The following is an 18,993-nucleotide window of genomic DNA, read 5'->3' on the forward strand; positions in this document are numbered from 1 at the left end:
AGAATTTTCCACTTTCTACCGCTACTCTACATATTTTGACGTATCGCATTTCACAATGGAAACAGTGCCCAAGAAAGCCGCGATACGTCTCGGCCGGCCGCAATATTAACCGCAAACCATGTGAGAACATTGTTTATATTTATTTTATGCTTTAGTTTTACATTTGCATTTTATACTACATGATAATATTACGTGAGTTTTCCCGGCGATTTTGTGTTACGTCGTTGTTCCCAATCTGCTGAAAATCTCTTCTAAAAATTTCCCTTTTTAACGTTTAAAATCTTGCTCACATACCGTAAGTAAGACGTTTATTTACAAAACGGTCCATAATACTTATTATCAATTAAATGTAAATGTTTCTATATACCGTATTCATCCCCTGAATCACTTTAGAACCCTTACCATTAAGATTTTATAGCAATTTTAATGTCCTCGCTCTCAGAAAACGGCTTTTAAAAATACTTAAACGCGAGGGAACGCAGGATCCCTCGGATGCGTTTTCCACTAATTGTACAGGAGTTTTAAAGCAATCGTTTGGAAATATTAATGTTTTAGTCATGAATCTAGAGCTCGTAATTCATTTTATTTAGCACTTCGTTGCTATCAGAATGCACAATTGTGCACAGTGGACTTTTAATGCGAATAAATATTTAGACAATGATCTATAAAATAGTTACTTAAGTACTAAAAGGTTGTTGATTCCAAGAAACCTTATGTAATTTGTAATTAGAAAAGAGTAGGTCTCATACAGAGGTATGTACTGTTTCTGAGATAACTACACAATCTATGAGATGATGTGATGATCTTTATTTTTCAACAAAGTGCTGTAAAAATTAAAGTGTGCGTGTGTGTGTGTAGTTTAGCGTAGCGTCCAGAGCTCAAACAGACAAATTTAAATGAAATTGCATAAATTGACATTGATTAAATTTTTCATAGAAAAATCTCATAAATTTTCTTTTATTTGTCGTTTTTTTGAAAACACAAGGAATAATAGAAATAAAAATACCCTAGTCATTTCTCAAAATATATTTTATTAATTAATATATTAAATATAATTACTTAAGTATATATTAGCCATACACTCGTTTACAGTCATACAAGTAGGATAATATTTCGATATAACAATAATTATTATATTATTTAAATTTAGTTTAATTATTTTATATTAATAAATGTTGAATATACAACATAGCCGACATAAAAGTATTAAATTTATATAAAATCATGCAATAAAAAGAGCACTGGAAGCAAAATGGTGCAACAAAAACATACAATATTTAATATATTTTTCATATTTATAAATTAATAACGTCATTGTATTCAATACTATATACATAACATTATGAGACTATATTTTTATACAATATATTATGTATTAGCCGAAAATTATAGGAAACGCTAAAGAACGTGACATATAGAGATTATTTGCATATTTTAACGCTTCAATTCTAGCAAAACTGAACACTACATAGCCAAATAAACAACTTGTCTACAATCAAACACAAAATTCAATTCAGTTACTTTATTCAAAAGGCTTTAACCGTTTTCTAGAAAGTTCGCTTATTCGAATCAATCGCATTATTTAAAGTCGACCGCATTTTCTTTCTTCTAGAAAGTTCGATTAAGCGCTGTACAATCTTCGACTACCGGGTATCGCTCGCGAATGTGATGAGCATCTTCAGAGCCGGCAGGAAGGTGGCCACTAGAGCGAAGTCGACGTCCCCCGCGAGTGACGTCACCACGTGCTGCGCCAGCGCGTAGTTGCCGCTCTGTATGTACTGCACGCACGAGTGGAGGGACGTGAGGGAACTGTCTGCGAGCTGCGAAACAATGGTTAAAAAAAATTATAGCATTTATTGTATTTATTTTATTTACCCAGTATTTGAATAATTTTAATTTTGCATTTGTAATATTTTTAATTTTGGAATAATTTTATTTTTAATTTATTATGTGGCTATAAATTGTGTGATTGTAAATAAATAAAAAAAAAGACGGGTTGCACTGGGGGAGTGCCGGCAGAAGTGAAAACTTGATTATTAACGTTGAGCATGTTTGATATTTTGGAATGGTATCTTCTCATCTTCTCATCTTACGCTTTTTCGATCAGGTCACGTGTCCTGACGCGAGTTTAAGATTTTATACCCATTACAGAAAAAGTGCTCAACGCCGCTAAAGAAGTTTTCACTTCAAAAAAATGAAAATAAGTTCTCTGGACAATATTCCAGAGGTGGCGCGAACACCCTGTGATGGCGGGTGCCTTTTAAAAAAAAACAATGATTAAGAAGGCTTAAAATTTGCGGAATACTTTAGTGCACTAAAAATAATGTGTCAAAACAAACGAGAAAGGAATCGAAACATGTGTTATTAAAATGCATCCATGCCATCTCTAACATTTGTAAAGAAAAAACAAGTAAAACAAATTGTGATTACATAATTGTCTTAAAGTAATAAAAATAAAAAATAAAATATTTATTAAAATTGTTCAAAATATAGAGTTAAAATAAATTAATACAACAATTTAATGTAAGTAATATACCAAAGAATTAATCATGTTTTTATTAAAATGTATACATGCAAGATGTAAAACAAGTCTTACCTTATTTTCCCGCAATAGGTCATAGAGGTTCTCCAATTTCTTCTGTATATCTTGTAACTTTCGTTTCGTCATCTGCAAACAAAATTTGATTCATTATTTTATTCTGTATCCACATTTCTCGATCAGTGATTAATATTTGCTAGTCCGCTATTATACCCAAAAGCAACAAAAAGTGTAAAAATCTCACTATCTCTAGACACAAAACTTATACCATAAAATCGCTTCGTTGCGACGTGGAAGTGAGACAAACATACTTTGGCATATGGTCAAAATAAACCTGAAACTTACCGCATTATTGGTATTGTTCAAGCAGTCATTCCTGAGCTGATCGAACACAGTCTGCAGAATAACATGCTGCTCCGGTATCGGGCCCTTTTGTACCGGCACCGGTTGAGCTTGGGCTGGAGTCTCCTCCTAGAAGATTATAAGAAAGTAAATACAAATATAGTGTTGAATTTGTTATTTTTGGTTTTATGGCATTCAAATGCTTTATAAATATAAATTTATAAAGAATAGAAAAAATTCGATCACGAGGACTCGAACCCGCATCCCTTCACGCCAATCCGGGGCGGACGCTTGACCAACTCAGCCACCCGAGACCCGCCAGATGCGGGTTCGAGTCCCGACTCGTGATCGATTTTTTTCTATTCTTTATAAATTTATATTTATAAAGCTGTCGGTTTGATAGTGTTGGATATTCCAATGACTGCAACTTTTCAATTATTAACTTTATAAATGTTGCACGATATTCCAATGTTTCGAAAATAATCAAACCATTTGATAATAACAACATTTTTGCCTAAAAATTTTAATGGACAAAACGAGGATTTTGTTACTTACTATTATTCTGATAAAAGCTTGAGGTTATTACGCAATGAGATTGCAAATTTAAAACATCGTGACAATGTTTTCATTATCATCAGTATATAAAACCATACAAAATTGTTCAAATTTCCCACCAAAAGATAAAACAAACCTGTTGATACGCCTGCTGATACTGTCCTTGATACTGATCCGAGCTCTGCGTCTGATACGACTCTTGATACATTTGTCCATATGGCGCAGGCATTTGAGTTGTAGGAAACTGTTGTCCCGGGAACTGCTGTTGTCCCGGGAACTGCTGTTGTCCCGGGAACTGCTGTTGTCCAGGAAACTGCTGTTGTCCAGGGAACTGTTGTCCAGAGAACTGTTGTTGTCCAGGTAATTGTTGCCCTGGGTATTGTTGTTGTCCCGGGAACGAAGGGTTAAGTGGGATGTGCTGTACCGGCTCTACGCCGAACAGCGGATGTGTTATTGGTGCTTGTTGCTGCACTTCTTGTTTTGGCTGTAAATTTATTGAATTTTAAATAGTTGTTTTGGTTAGTGAATGACTGGGTGGATCTTTTAATAAATTTACTCTACATATATGTTATAGGACATTTTAATTGTTTGTCGTTATTCTCCCTGTCGCGATCGTAGATAAAACTATAATAAGATTAGAGACATTCGTGTATGCGTTTCAATCTTAAAATTTAAGCTCAAGATAAAAATATGGATATGAATAGGCAACTAAAATTTACACAAATGGTCCTTAAACTTCTCTACTGATTTGATCAGGGAAATAAAGGTTTATATCACATTCAAATAATTTTGTAACGAACATAAATCTTGTAGATTTATTAGTTCAAGCAATTTTCAACCTTGTTTCACACCAGTTTCACAGTTGACTACGAAAAATATTAAAACATGAATCGATTCGCATATCGAGTATTGTCTGTCGAATGATAACCTCAAAAAACAAATCAAAACCAATCCAAAAAAAACTTTCCATGAACTCTGTGTGATAAAATGTATCATATTTTGTAATCCCTTTACCGTTTCAATTGTGATATTGCATGAAGTTTTATGATAACACCATGCTTTGAAAAAACACGTTTTGTGAATAAAATCTTCCCTTCAACTGCATGCTAGGGAGATGGACAAACCGCACATAATTCAAATGATGGAATTAATTCGTTATAGTGTAAAGAAGAAAATAAATATAAATTAGGTAATGTTTAAGACAGTCTTTGTAAATTTGAATAATTGGCGCTCAATACTTAGTTGCAGACGTGTCATATGACGTCATCCATATTATCAGCATACTATAAAGAAACAGGCCATAATCCACTATCTAACAACGCATTTGATGAAAAATTATCAACATAACAAATGTAGTTTGTCCATCCGTCATGCAAATACCTCGGAACGGTTGTGCGATATAACGTGATTCCAGTGTCGCGTTCCCGCGTGAGAGGGCGACATTATGTCTGAGTACGCATTCTGTATCATATTATGCAACTTTTTAAGCAATATTGACTCGAGACAAGTTATTTTCTCAGTTATGTCTAAATAAATATAACAATAAACAATATACATATATAAAAAAAAATCTATAAAATACACAAAAAATTGATCACCTTTGAAAAATAAATTATTAAAATTTTAAAAACTTATTAATACTAGATTAAAAAAATACATACCTTAGGTTTCGAGGTTAAAACTGGAGGGTCATTCCATCCCGGTGCCATAGGCTTGCTTGGCTCAGGGACAGTCGCTTCCTGTCCGTAGTAATTACCATTCATCTGACCAGATTGGTTCGGATTCATTGGATTCATGTTTTGATTCACTTGATTCATGTTCGGATTCATCGGATTCATGTTTGGATTAAGCGGATTCATTGGATTCATTGGATTGGGATTCATGTTGTTCGGTTGATTGATTGGTGTAAAGTTGGATGATGGCACGCTAGACGAACCGTATTGGTCGGGAAGAGGGCTGTTGTAGCCGTACGATGGTTGAGATGTGATTGGATTGTTGAATCCGTATTGATTGTATAGTGGCGCTGATTGCACCGATGGGTCCACTTTGTATTTGGACCGCGATGTTATACCACCTGGAGGATAATATAAGTACTATTTAAAAGATTCGAATGACACACATCACTTAAAAATAATAATAACTATTTAAACATAAAAATATGCGTAATAGAGATTTAGCTCTATAAATAAATAAATGGTTAACAAGTAGTTCTGAATTGAATTATACACAAAAATTTATATACATAATAATTTGAAAACTATGTTACCAGGTTGCGGTCCCACACTGGCGGGTCTCGACTGCTGCAATGGCGGCTGCGGCAAGGGGGCACTTCTCTGCTGGTTGCCTTCCGACCATTGGCTCAGTGGTACTAATACATAATAATACAATATTCATGTGAAAAATACGATACAATTTATGATTTATACGCATTTAACCGACAAATGACGACCACTTTAAATAAAAAAATGTATGCGTGTACTAGAGTACACACGTAAGAAGTGAAACTTCTTTATGACCTTAAAAATGTCACGAGTATGGCGTAACGCAAAAATGTCACGCGTACGGCGTAACGCAAAAATGTTAAACTAAATTTTTGTCCAACCCCGATAAAGAAATTTCACTTCAATTATTTCATTTATTTAAAATGGGTTTGACTTTCGAAATGTTATCCTACCCGTCTTTTCTGAATACATAATCTCGAATCCTTGTTAAGTTTTGTATAATCATTGCATGATCATTAACAATAAAAACAATATGGCATCTCGATGCGTGGGACGTCACTTTGACAATTATCTTAAAAAAGCAACAGTACATGATCTTTTATACTTATGAAAAATAACAATTTTTGAACTAAGTATTAAAATGCGTCAGCTGATATTAGGTAAGTTATTACCTTGTGGCGGGTTATTCATATAGCTGTTAATAGGCTGTCGTTTTTGAGAATGTTCGCTTGTCGTGCGCGAGCGCAGACCGTACTGTTGTTGTTGTTGCTGTTGTTGCTGCGGTTGTTGTTGCTGATGGAAGGGGAGAAGAAAATGAACAATTAATTTTAATGGGAAATGAATCACAAATGAATATATACCATTTATCTGAACGGACTGGTTCGGATTCATTGTTCATGTTTTGATTCATCTGATTCATGTTTGGATTAACGAATTCATGTTCGAATTGATTAGATTCGGATTCATGTTGTTTGGTTGATTGATTGGTGTTAAGTGATGATGGCACGCTAATACTTGCACAAATAATAATAAATTATAGACACTTCGGTATTTTTTCTGTCTGCATTAATAGTGTTACTTGCCTCCAAGGGCTCATATATTTAGTGGTCCTTTAAGCCGGATTTATAAATTGCTATTTTTCCAAACCAATAAATTAATTGTCAATTTATGTAAAACAATTGCCATTCAAGTAATTTGACATATTCACCTAAATATTTCAAAAACACTTCATACTCTTCAAAAATTCAACAATTGATTTCAACCAACCTGCGAATGCAACCTCAATGCATTTGTCAGTCGGTCCGTGAGCTCCGTCTTCGATCCTTGCAACGCTGTGAGCGCGCTCTGCAAGCATCCTTGAGATGCTAACCGCCCGGCGTACTCGGATAGCAAAGTTGTTAAACTACCTCCCTCCTGTGAAAAAAATTAAAGTTGTTTTACAAAAAAATAAAGATACATGAATAAACAGATCTATGGATTATTGATATTGCGAAAAAAATTATCAAAGGATTTATTGTGATTTTGACATTGCGTTATTTTCTTGTACGCAACAAAAATTGAATTTTTACTTTCAAAAAATTTATGTTGCGTGATATAATACTATTTTGCCCCATAATTCTCCAACTCACCTGCACTGGCCTGCCTCTAGTCTCCGCAGCGGTCTTCAACAGCAGCGCCAACTGTGCTCGCTGCGTTAACGCGGCCAAATCGCTATCATTGGAACCGCTCCCGCTTCGCTCGCGCAACAGACGCGAAGCGAGCGCGTCACCCGCCGCGGCCACAACGTAGCACAATTGCGCCGCTTTCTTTAGAGCCGGGTCTGATTCTTCGGACAGCTTGTTGCCGAGGAGTTCTGGAAATAAATGTTTCTTAGTTTATTTGGGCTCTTATAAATAACTTTTATGCCTTAGTTGTGATAACTGCCTGGGACTCTTATTACAAATATTTGTAGCTGGATGAATTTAATCAATCAAATTGATCATTTCTATGTAAAGTGGCTAACGTAGCCACACAGGTCTTGTTAATTTAGTGTTCCCTCGAGCCGGATATCATCAATAGCAGCCTATGAATCGTATTATTGACTAGCTGCGTGTTGCGACTTCACTCCTAGTGCTCGTCTCACCACAGTAGTGCGGCAGGGCGGGCGGGTCGCAGTGCGCGGCGAGTGCAGCCAGCACGTGGCGCCAGGCGGCCGGCGCGGCGCTCCGCACGAGCGCGTCCCAGCGCTGCCGCAGCAGACACCCGCTCAGCAGGGAGACCGGGTCCGACGCGGTCTGGTTCAGGTGGTAGCGCTGCACCTTGTACACTAGCTCTTGGCTGCCTGTCACACAAAATGAACATTTGACAAAAACGTAAATTACATTTTATTTGAGAATTGTCATATAATTACTAAATTAATGCAATGCATAAGCAAGAAGTAAGGCAGTAATTAATAAACAAAAAGGAGGACAGGAGATTTTAAATTTCTTGTGAGATTTTATTTTGAAGGTAGTTTAAAATTTGCTGTACATAACAATAAATTATGTCCAGCAAAAAAACAACTATAGTATGTAAGTTAGTAGTAATATACCATTTGAACTGCATACACGTCGTATCATTTTATTCCTATCAACACACTTTATGGCGCCCCTGCCAAAAAGGTATTTCACAAAAAAAATAGATAAGTAGTGGATTGTCGTAAATAGAACGAAATCATTCAAGATGACAAATTTTCAATGCCAAACATTACTGATATTTTAGAATCAGTGTCCGGTGCCATCTACTTTTCTCATTTAGATCTTAGCCAATCATATCACACCAAGTAACCTTGGCTCAAGAAAAGTCACTGCTTTCACTACTAATACTAATTCTGGTCATTCGGATCAATAACAAATGAAAAGAATGTTAATGGGACTCAAAATAAGTCAGAGTTCTTTTTCCAGGGTTATGACAATTGCTATGTCCGGTCTGACAATTAATAAATGCTTTACTTACTTAGATGATCTTGTTATTTTTGGCCGTATGTTTAAAATCATAATAAAAAAATGGTTGCCTGTAAAGTCGGTTTTACGGGCGAAGATTTTACGTGACAACGTCTTTTTCTCGGTAGAATATTTATGTGCTGCGCGCGCGGCAGACCGCGGGCCTCTCTCTCGTTCGGTGACTCATCGTAACGTTACCGAGCGTTACACTTTTTCATAAGTGACTCCCAGTCACAACCTAATTTAAGACGTTGTCACGTCAAAAATTAGTTGACGTATTCGAGAGACTCAGAAAAGAAAACCTTTTAAAGAATTGTTGTATTTAGGCCATATTGTGTATGCAGAGGGTAACATGCCAGATCATAATATGTATAAGAGATGATAACGCGTCATTCATAAAAAATATGATAGAAGAGATTAGAAATAATATAACGTGGTGCAGCATTAATTGTATATTTTAAGAGAATTTTAAAGAATAAATGACATTCATTTGCTTCCTACCAGAGGCCACGCGGGGGTACGCAAAATGATAAAAAATATTATATAAGTATCTTGAATCCGAATGCACGTGTGAACTCACTCATTGAAATACTGATATCACTAAACCGAATCCTGCAAAAAGCCGATTCGGTAGAGAAAAACCTCGACACCGTGCGAACGTAGGGTTCCTATCAACACACTACAAATCTACTATAATGAAAGTTACCTAAAGAAGCGATAATAAGTGCATCAGCCACTCTCTTGGCGTCGAGGCACAGCTCCACCGCCTCCTCCAGGTTGCCGCACACCAGCGCGCGGCAGATCGTACTCGTCGTGTCTAAGAGACAATACAATATTAGTGTGTGCCGAGCACAAGTGTCAGAAGTGAAACTTCTTAGGCAAGATTCAGAGATACCCAAAATCGTCACCTTACTCTATGACGTGACGGTATTGCCATAATTCGATCAGTACAATAAATGAGAAAGTGTTTGAAAAAGAGAGGGAAGAGATAAGAAGTGAAACAGGTATAGAAAGAGAATAAGAAAGATATGAGTCAAAAGTATTGAAAATGGCACTGATTGTCCGTTTCATTGCTATTGCTTGCTACTAACCCGTAGCTTATCAGTATCTAATGTCAGGTCAGCTCAACCCAGCTTAGCAAATTAAGATTGACAAATTATACCATCCATTTTAAAAACAATTAAAAACATACCTTCCCCGGAAGGTATGTTGATGTTATCAACTGTCGGCTCCAAGTCCAGATTAGCTAGCTTCCTCTCGATCAAAGTGTGCGCATCCTGTAATATATTTAGTCAGTATAACAACACCATAAAAATCAAAATAGCACATGCAAAGGGAAAAATCTAAATATGAGCACAAATAATTAGGACTGTATTCTAATATACATTTTTTGTGACAATTTTAAACGGATAAAATTTAATTTGCGTTCTTCACATTTAAGTTAGAAGAGTAAATAAGATTAAAAAATACTGCTTAAAAAAATAGAACTCCATATGTGTATACTTTTGCACATAACATAATATGTACTATGATTAACCACAATATACAACACCAACTATATATACTTACAGATAAGTCGGTACTGGTGTCTGTGGACAACTCAGCTTCCGTCTCAGTCGACTCGCCCTGAGTTAGTAGCACAAACAGAATGGCCCACATTTATATATAGCTGATAGCGTACAGTTAGCACATATATACAAGACAATTTGTATGAAAAAATTAGATTTTTTTTTTTTTACTTTTCATCCATTTAAGATCTAATATACAAATAGTAAGTAAATTAGTAATTAGGTAGAAAATGAATATTGTTGTTACTTCAGATAACTCTACAAATTACAGAAAATTAAAGTTAGCAAATTAGAAAAGAAGCTAGCCGTTACAGAGATAACACAAGAAAACAGACGAACACAAAACACTTAAGTTATAAAGACACGTAAACAAAGTTACAACAAAATACATACCAAGTATCACGATCCACACAGAGAGATAAATAGAAAGAATTACAAGTACATTACTCACTCGACTCAAAAATGCTGTGTCCGTTTGGGTGTCTCCAACGTTCTGGGCTTTGAACTTCGATGGGATTTCATCTTGCTTGTAACCTGAAATTAAACATTACTAAAGACCTAAAACAAAAAATATGACTCGATGCTTGTTCCACACGCGCATAAAAATACGCACACGCACGCAAATTCGCACGCACACACTTGCCCTCTACAAGTACATGTACATACATCTACACGTTCACACACACTTTCTACAACCACATATATGTGTATTCATTACACAGTTCACTTACCAAGCAAATTCAATACTTCAGTGCGGAATGTGGGCAAGAAATTGGCGCGGAGGAAGAACCACCTGTAGCGCTCGTCCTGATCAGTGGCAGCGTCTCCACGCTCGCGGCAATACCTATGGAAATTTTATAAAACCTAATTAATTATTGGCCGATAAAGAAGAGCTGGAACGTCAACACATTTAAACATTGCACATGTGTAGTGTCTGTGAAGACGCGCGCGGCGTGACGTCATAGTGTATACGCATCATGAAAAGTCTGCTTGTCTCTCTCGCGCGCAGACTAGCTTATGAGGGTGAAGGGGACAATTATTGTTTTTATATTGCAATTGTTTATAAATACAGGGTGATGTAATTTAAACAAAGACGTTAGGTATATCTACTACTAACTATATTCGACGCAAGGGCGGATCCAGCTTTAGTGTCGGGGGGGGGGGTCACATAGTCGTAGTCGAGTTACAAAAAATCCTGTGTGAAAATCTCTGTGTGAAAATCATTGTGAAAATATCTGTGTGAAAATATCTGTGTGAAAATCTCTGCGTAAAAATCTCTGCGTGAAAATCTCTGTGTGAAAATCTCTGTATGACAATCTCTGTGTGAAAATCATTGTGAAAATATCTGTGTGAAAATATCTATGTGAAAATCTCTGCGTAAAAATCTCTGCGTGAAAATCTCTGTGTGAAAATCTCTGTATGACAATCTCTGTGTAAAAATCTCTCTGTGAAAATCTCTGTGTGAAAATCTCTCTGTGAAAATCTCTATGTGAAAATCTCTGTGTGAAAATCTGTGTGAAAATCTCTATGTGAAAATCTCTGTGTGAAAATCTCTGTGTGAAAATCTCTGTGTGAAAATCTCTGTGTGAAAATCTCTGTGTGAAAATCTGTGTGAAAATCTCTGTGTGAAAATCTCTGTGTGAAAATCTCTGTGTGAAAATCTCTGTGTGAAAAGAGAGCTTTCATAATTATATTTATCTATACAACGCACTCATTTTACAATTCAAGTCTACAATAATTAAACTAGAGTCGCATTTATTTTTGAACATACTGTATAGTAAAATTGCATATGTGTGAGTACTGTGAAGATGCCAGCTTTCCTTAATCGGCCAGTACAATTTCAGGCTTTTTTGTAGATTCCTATACGAATATTGCTATACGAATATTGCCACAGCTGTAGTCGGGTCTTGTGAATGTTTGAATGTATTATACACAATTGTGTTCGCAATGCATAAATAATGATCAACAAAGTGTACACTACAATGACCGCACATTGCGAGTCAGCTATGACATAGACCTTACAAATCCGGCTCGAAGGACCAAAAGATCTATAGGGTGTTGAGATATAAAAAGAAAATGGTATTTTCCTATAACAAAGTAGATATATGAAAAGTTAGCAGGAATTTTTTACAAGCAGTAGCAACTAGTGATATTTTCAATTTATCCACCAGAAAAACGCTTTTTTTTCATATAGATATAATAAAAAGTTACTCACTCAGCCAGTCTTTCCGCTGCCTGCGGGTCCCTGCTAAGTGTAAGTGCGAGCACTTGGTCCAACTCAACTGATTTCTCCACTAACTCTGGCTCACTCACTACCTGCATGTGCGAAACAAAATCATCAATTTTGCTTATACAAAAAGAAAAAATAAGAAATTGTTTTAAACCACAAATAGACTACTGAAATTTAATGTACCATCAAATATTTGAAACTTACCTGACTAATTTCCACTACATTCTTTGCTCCTCCTTCTTGAGGACATTTTCCGAATGTTACTAATTTACCACCGAACTGAAAAAAAAATAGATAAATTCATAAGACAAATCAACACAAAGATTTTTGGAGATAAATCTTTACTAGACAGGGTGGTATTTTTGATTATTACCTCGCTAGCAACACATTATACACGGATATAAATGGACGTGTACGCAAAGCGCCACCGTGAGCACGCAGAGTGTGTGCTACGTATATAACGGCAAATAAATTATGCCTTATGCGATAACTGCTCATAATATGTGAACTGTTATACCCGAAATTGCAATAATGTTTGAAGTGAAGCTTCTGTAGCGTGTTGAGAGTAAAATTTTAAAGTCGCGTCATGGCAATACCGTCACGTCACGGACTAAGGCAACGAATTTCACTTTTGACACGTGTGCTCAGCACACACGCTCTTTTTATGTTTTTTTGAAGTGAAAACTTCTTTAGCGGCGTTGAGCACTTTTTCTGTAATGGGTATAAAATCTTAAACTCGCGTCAGGACACGTGACCTGATCGAAAAAGCGTAAGACGGATACCATGCAAAATATCAAACATGCTCAACGTTAATAATCAAGTTTTCACTTCTGCCGGCACTCCCGGAGTGCAACCCGTCTTTTTTTTTGTTAGTTTGAGTGTCCATACCGCGAATCTGGCGGCGCTGTGCTTGCGCAGCCAGGCGGGCGCGCGGGGGGGGTGCGGCGCGGGGCGCGCGGCGGGCGGCGCGCGGCTCACCGCCGGCAGCGCTAGGAACGAGTCCGCTCCACCGAACGACTCCATTATGTTGCTTTGTGCTACGGCACTCTGCTGCAATAGAAACACTTTATGTACACTTTTTTCGTCACTTTAAATAATAAGCCATCGCTTTTAAATGTGTAGATGGTGAATATGTCGCAGTAAGATAGATGAAGCCGTTATAATTATATCCCTAGGGATATAATTATATACTGTAACATAGTTATTCAAAAGATATATTCAAATCATCGCCCCATGTGTGTAAGTGAGCACACTCACACAGTCAGGTCGCGAGCCGCCGAGCAGCGTGTGCAGCACGACGCTCTGGTCGAAGGACGCGGCGGCGAGCAGGCCCGGCACGCGCGGGGACCACGACACGTCGAACACCCACTGGCCTTGCTGGCTCACTTCCATCACCAGCTCACCGCCCTACAACGTTAATATTACTATATTACACACGGAAAAACACATGCATTTAAAAAAAAATTAAGGAATATTTTTCCAATACCTAAAAAATTGTATGAGATTTTACAAAATGTGAAATTTTAAAAAGTATTTGTGTGAAATATTCAAAATTATAGTAGAGCCATTTTAATAGGCAACATTTGACAGTTCAACAAAATTCAACAACGTAACCTAGTAACCACGACATAGAATAACATGATAGTTCGTTTTGTTAGAACTGCACATTTGTTTAACTTTTTTCAATTACGATTACATATTTATAATAATAATGACCGATACAAGTAATTTTAGGATTTGATTTTACCGATAAACCATTCTAAACATAATAAACAATTTCTGATTTAAAGAACTGACGTCGCTACAATTTTGTGTCAATAAACCTTTTTCTTTTTAAATACCAGAGACGTTACTCTAAAAATCGAAATCTGACATCTAGAATCGAATGCATTGATTACTTGGGAATAAAAATTATCATAAATTATTGACATGTGTTTCAAGTTCGATTGACAAATGTTTCAAGTCCGTATCGATTAATTCACTTTAATCGATGTTTTTAAGCAGGTTACCACCCTATGAAGATAAAATTGATAGACGTCAAATGTTGCCTATTAAATTGGCTCTACTATAAAAAAATGTCAATAACAGAAATAATTTTGATGCAAACCAAAAAATACGAGATAACAAAAGATACAATTCGAACAGGCACAAAAAAAATTCAAATGCTGAAAAGTACATTATTTTTCAGGAATTTTACATCTTTTATTCGGATATAGACTGCCTAGTACACTCACGGGTTTGGTATTAGTGGGGTCCCAGCACAGAAGCCGACCGTCCTTAGCAGCACTGAGCAGCAGCCCCGCGTCGTGCGCGCTCCACGCGGCGCTCAGCACGCCCTTGCTGTGCCCCTCCAGCGTCACCAGCGGGGACGCCGCTAGCCTACACACCAATATATGACTATTTATTGACGATATTAGTATTTCAAGTACTCCAAGGAACATAGAAAATTTCAACCGTGTATAATAACGCTCGATTTGCCAAGTGACCATCAATTATTTTTAATGACGTCTGTTTTAAAGATAGTTAAAGGAAAGAAATGAATCAGAATTGTAACACATATAAATTTTAGCATAGCATTTGATAAAGTGGATCATTCTGTTTTACTAAATAGGTTGCAAAGGGTTGGTGTTTTGATTCGTGGATTAAGGGGACTAAAGTTCCTTAGAAGAAAAAAAAGTTTAAAGTAGCGTTGTGGCTTTGACGTGGTATGTTGGCTATGAATTATTTTTCTTTATAGCAATTTTTGGGCGTTCCCCAAGGTTCACATCTGGGGCCACTTTTAATTTTTATTAACGATAGGCATATAAAATTCGTTAGTCAATAACTTCCTTGGATAAAAACACGGTACAAAGAATTAATTATCATTATTCTATACATAATATCTTACCGCAAGTCCCATATCTGCAGCACGGGCACCTGATCGTCCTCGGAGGCGAGGCACAGCTGCGTGGCCACCGCCGGGTGCCAGCACACGCTGCGCCACCGCGTGCGGGACTGCGAGTCGCTGCACACACAGTTATTGTTATGGGAAATACATACTCAATATAAAGGACACAGGATAGATATTTGGATTAGGAGTTTAGTACAGACATTTACAATTATAAGTTAAACCTGTTCAACCATACAAAAAAAAATATTGCTTGGGGTAGAAATTTCAGCATCAAATATGATATTTCAGTACAGGAACCTATATCCGTGGATAAATAATGACATAATATATAAAAATTTACAAAGAACTAGTCATAAAAGATGAATATCAAATAAAAGAGAAGGATGAACAATTTAATAAGTATAATGCTTTTATGTAAGCTGGAATTAGTATAATACCTTAATTTCATTATAGGTTCATTTTTTCTCAAGTCCCAAACTAGACATCTAGTTGCAAATGTAGATCCTAGAATGTGTTGCACCTGAAAACAATATTTCAATTTAATGTTCAATCTTTGATATATAAAATAATTATATTAATTTAATTTCAGATTAATGTAATTTATAGAAGTAGCTCGACATAGCTCCTAATTTTCTACAGATATTATTCTCAGTAATTTCTACATTACCACAATGCATTTAAGTGCTTTAATTAAGGCCACAGCATCAATTTCTCACTGTGTATCTTTTACTATGACCACAACACGTCATGGGCTTTCATTCAATTGCCGACATTTGAGCCCCATATAAACTTTTTTTTATCATTTAGTTAATATAAAGAACTTGAAATTAACATATAGACATAGTTTACCTCACAATATTATAAAATGAGATACATTCATGATGTAATTTGTTGAATTAGTGAACACAGCATGCATTATACATATTATACATATAAAAAAAATTCTCAATTCGCACCTGTTGATTCCACGCCAGACCCTGCACATGATCGTACGGCTGACTCCTGTTGCCCGGAGCCATCGGCTGGCTTGTGTTGTTCAGGTCCCATATGAAGATCTCACTGTCTGACGCTCCTGACGCTAGCAAGTTCTTTTGGTACGGGTTTATGTCCAAAGCTGAGACATGGCCTAGAAATAGTGTTTCAATTGTAGGTTACGCTTTGACAACATTTCTTCTTTTTTAAGTAGTTCGCTTCGACTTCGATTTTTTTAGGTGCCCGACTTCAATTTGCGGAAAAAATGCCTGCATTATTATTTGTAGCTTAAGTTTCATATGATATTTATTGATTTTTTAATGAAATAGTGAGTTTCCAACTAATTTTACATTTGAGAAGCCATTTTTATATTTGACTAGCGGTCCGCCCTGTCTTCGCCTGTGGTACCTACATGTTTAAACTATTCCATCTCTCAAGTTGGATCGAACTGCACATGGTGTGCGAATTTTATTATACTCGGTTAATTGGTTTAGGAGTCCATTGAGGACAAACATTGTGACACGAGATTAATATATATTAAGATAAAGAAAATGTCAACACTTCCATAAGTTAGAGAGTATTGAATATGTGATATTGAAGCAGATACCATAAATAAGGTATTTATTGCCACATTAAATAAATTTCTTATCACGATTTATATATTCATAGAATGATGCTATGAAGTTAATATTTTTTTGAAGTTTAATAACAAATTTTATTAGACATAATAATTGTGATAAGGTTATCAAACAGAGCTAAATTCTCACATATACCTAAATATTATCTTAAGAGCTCAATTTAAATTAAAGTGCAATTGTTTTTGAAGTGGAACTTTATGCGCGTTGAGAGTAAAACTTCATGGTTGCGTCATGGCAATATTGTCACATCATGGAGAGGTGACGATTTTGTTATTTTTCAATCTTGCCAAAGAAGTTTCACTTCTGTCACATGTGCTCAGCAAACACGCTCTTTTTTTTAAAGAAAAAAATATGTTAAGATTTTCACAATGACAATTCTTTTTGGAAATACATAAATGGAATTTAAGTAATAACTAACAATTTTAAATTCTAATGTTGTTTTTCTATTAGCTATTGTAATGTATAATTATGGTCTTGCCATGATCACAAAATTAATCCCACACACTTACCACTATGTTTTGTACTGCTTCCAACAAGTGCATCTGACGAGTTATTTAAAACTTTATCTGCACTATAAAACTCTAAGAGACCTCCATCACAGCCTCCAACTATGGTCCCTGCTCCTGACCAAACTATTTTTTGAAATCTAGAAGAAAGGAACTTCATCAACACTTGTGTTTTAGTAACATTTATTGTAGTGAAACTTCTTTATCGGGGTTGGAAAAAAATTTAGTGTAACATTTTTTCATTACGCGCCATCTTATTTTTATCCCTACCACACGTTATTGACGTATTTCTGTAAAGTTGCATATAGTAAATTATTTTTTGAAAAATAAGGTCATAAAGAAGTTTCACTACTTACGTGTGTACACTAGTACACGCACACATTTATTTGTATCAATAGTGCAGTTATGTGGCTGGTAATTAATGGCCAAGTTTATATAAATTTAGTTAACATAAAACTTCTTATATGATTTGTGTAAAAAATCAATTTGTAAATTACAAAGATTGGTTTCACACAGCAGCAAAGAGATTTAGCTATTTTTTTTAATAGGACATATAAGCATTTTAATATAAATTTATTCAAATGAAAACAAGTAAAACAAGTTAAATTGTGTTTTGCTTTTAGCCAAATTTAAATTTGTGCATTCTGTACCTGATTTACATAATAAATTATTCTTTTTACCACAAAATATGTTTAAGAGTAATGAATATCCTTAATATTGGTATCCTATTATTGCTTTAATATGTAAAAATATTAATTTGAAGCTCGATTTAAATGCATAAATATGAAGTGTTTTCCAACAAGACAAAATCAATGAGAATTATACGAAAAAATTATAATTACTTACTTATGTTGGGTTTGTAAAGACGCCTTCAGTTCTAAATCTAGACCTGGGTCTTCTAAATTCAACGAATAAAGTTCCAAATAGGAGTTTGAACTAAATGATGCATCGACTTGCTGGGCCGCCGAGCCGGCCGCCAGCATCGTCGGATAATGCTCCGCTGGCGACCAGCTCACGTTCACCGTCCTCTTCAGTTCCTTCAACTTCATCTTGATGCACCAACTTTACTACAAAAACCACTAATTAACAACGATATAGTACCCAAAATACGGTAACAACAGAATTATGTCACAGTTTTCAATATCCGTTTTAACACGAATATTGTATAATTTCAATAGTGCATAAGGTTCTATAAGGCTGCTGATGCAATCTGGGGTATTTATTTATTAAAAATTAATTGAATTTCATAAAATATTGCACTATTTACCATAAAAACACCAAGTTGGCACTTCCAACGTGGCTGACGTAAATAGTGCCGATTTGACAACTAACTGACATTACTACGGAATTACAGTGATGACACGAAAATGACAAATGTCATACATATAAGTTTTCGTTTAGAAATAGATTTAAGCAATTTTCTATTCTTTATTTTTTTAAATAACTAGTTACTTAAGTTTTCTACCACAGAACTTTTCTACACATAAAACAGAATATATTATGATAAAAATAAAAGAATGTGCATCTATATTTAAAAACATGTCACATTATTATTCTGTCACTTCTAAGAA

At 35.6% G+C, this 18,993-nt stretch overlaps 1 protein-coding gene across 4 annotated transcripts; it reads right to left on the reverse strand.

Annotated features, from left to right (window-relative positions):
- Positions 1-1,011: 1,011 nt before the first annotated feature.
- Sec31 (COPII coat complex component secretory 31) lies at positions 1,012-18,758 on the reverse strand. 4 transcript variants are annotated; one of them, XM_090111387.1, is made up of 26 exons: positions 18,690-18,758; positions 18,269-18,489; positions 17,426-17,562; positions 16,263-16,432; positions 15,744-15,826; positions 15,304-15,420; positions 14,651-14,795; positions 13,674-13,823; positions 13,305-13,463; positions 12,621-12,695; positions 12,402-12,502; positions 10,918-11,030; positions 10,638-10,720; positions 10,188-10,244; positions 9,811-9,895; positions 9,325-9,435; positions 7,781-7,978; positions 7,287-7,510; positions 6,925-7,071; positions 6,330-6,450; positions 5,703-5,804; positions 5,098-5,510; positions 3,573-3,920; positions 2,885-3,010; positions 2,597-2,668; positions 1,012-1,820 (listed from the first exon to the last, which is right to left on the reverse strand). In XM_090111387.1, exons 2-26 carry the CDS (start codon positions 18,469-18,471, stop codon positions 1,644-1,646), a joined length of 3,717 nt encoding a protein of 1,238 aa, XP_089967513.1. In that variant the 5' UTR covers positions 18,472-18,489; positions 18,690-18,758; the 3' UTR covers positions 1,012-1,643. The 4 variants fall into 4 exon arrangements, with proteins under 4 accessions (XP_089967513.1, XP_089967511.1, XP_089967512.1 ...); XM_090111385.1 differs by having other exon boundaries at positions 13,305-13,466; XM_090111386.1 differs by having other exon boundaries at positions 13,305-13,466; positions 18,269-18,484; positions 18,690-18,739.
- Positions 18,759-18,993: the final 235 nt, after the last annotated feature.

This window comes from Colias eurytheme, chromosome 17, assembly GCF_061535395.1.
Source record: "Colias eurytheme isolate Ceu_HAF_F1 chromosome 17, ilColEury1 Martin Lab GWU primary, whole genome shotgun sequence".
NCBI classification, from domain to species: Eukaryota; Metazoa; Arthropoda; class Insecta; order Lepidoptera; family Pieridae; genus Colias; species Colias eurytheme.

Bases quoted from the DNA above. Each gene is read 5' to 3' on its own strand.
- Sec31 (XM_090111385.1), bottom strand. From the start codon at position 18,471: ATGAAGTTGAAGGAACTGAAGAGGACGGTGAACGTGAGCTGGTCGCCA. The intron at 17,563-18,268 runs GTAAGTAATTAT...CCTTTCTTCTAG, and splicing joins TCTTTACAAACCCAACATAA to ATTTCAAAAAATAGTTTGGT. The intron at 15,827-16,262 runs GTGCGAATTGAG...TATTGTTTTCAG, and splicing joins GTCTGGCGTGGAATCAACAG to GTGCAACACATTCTAGGATC.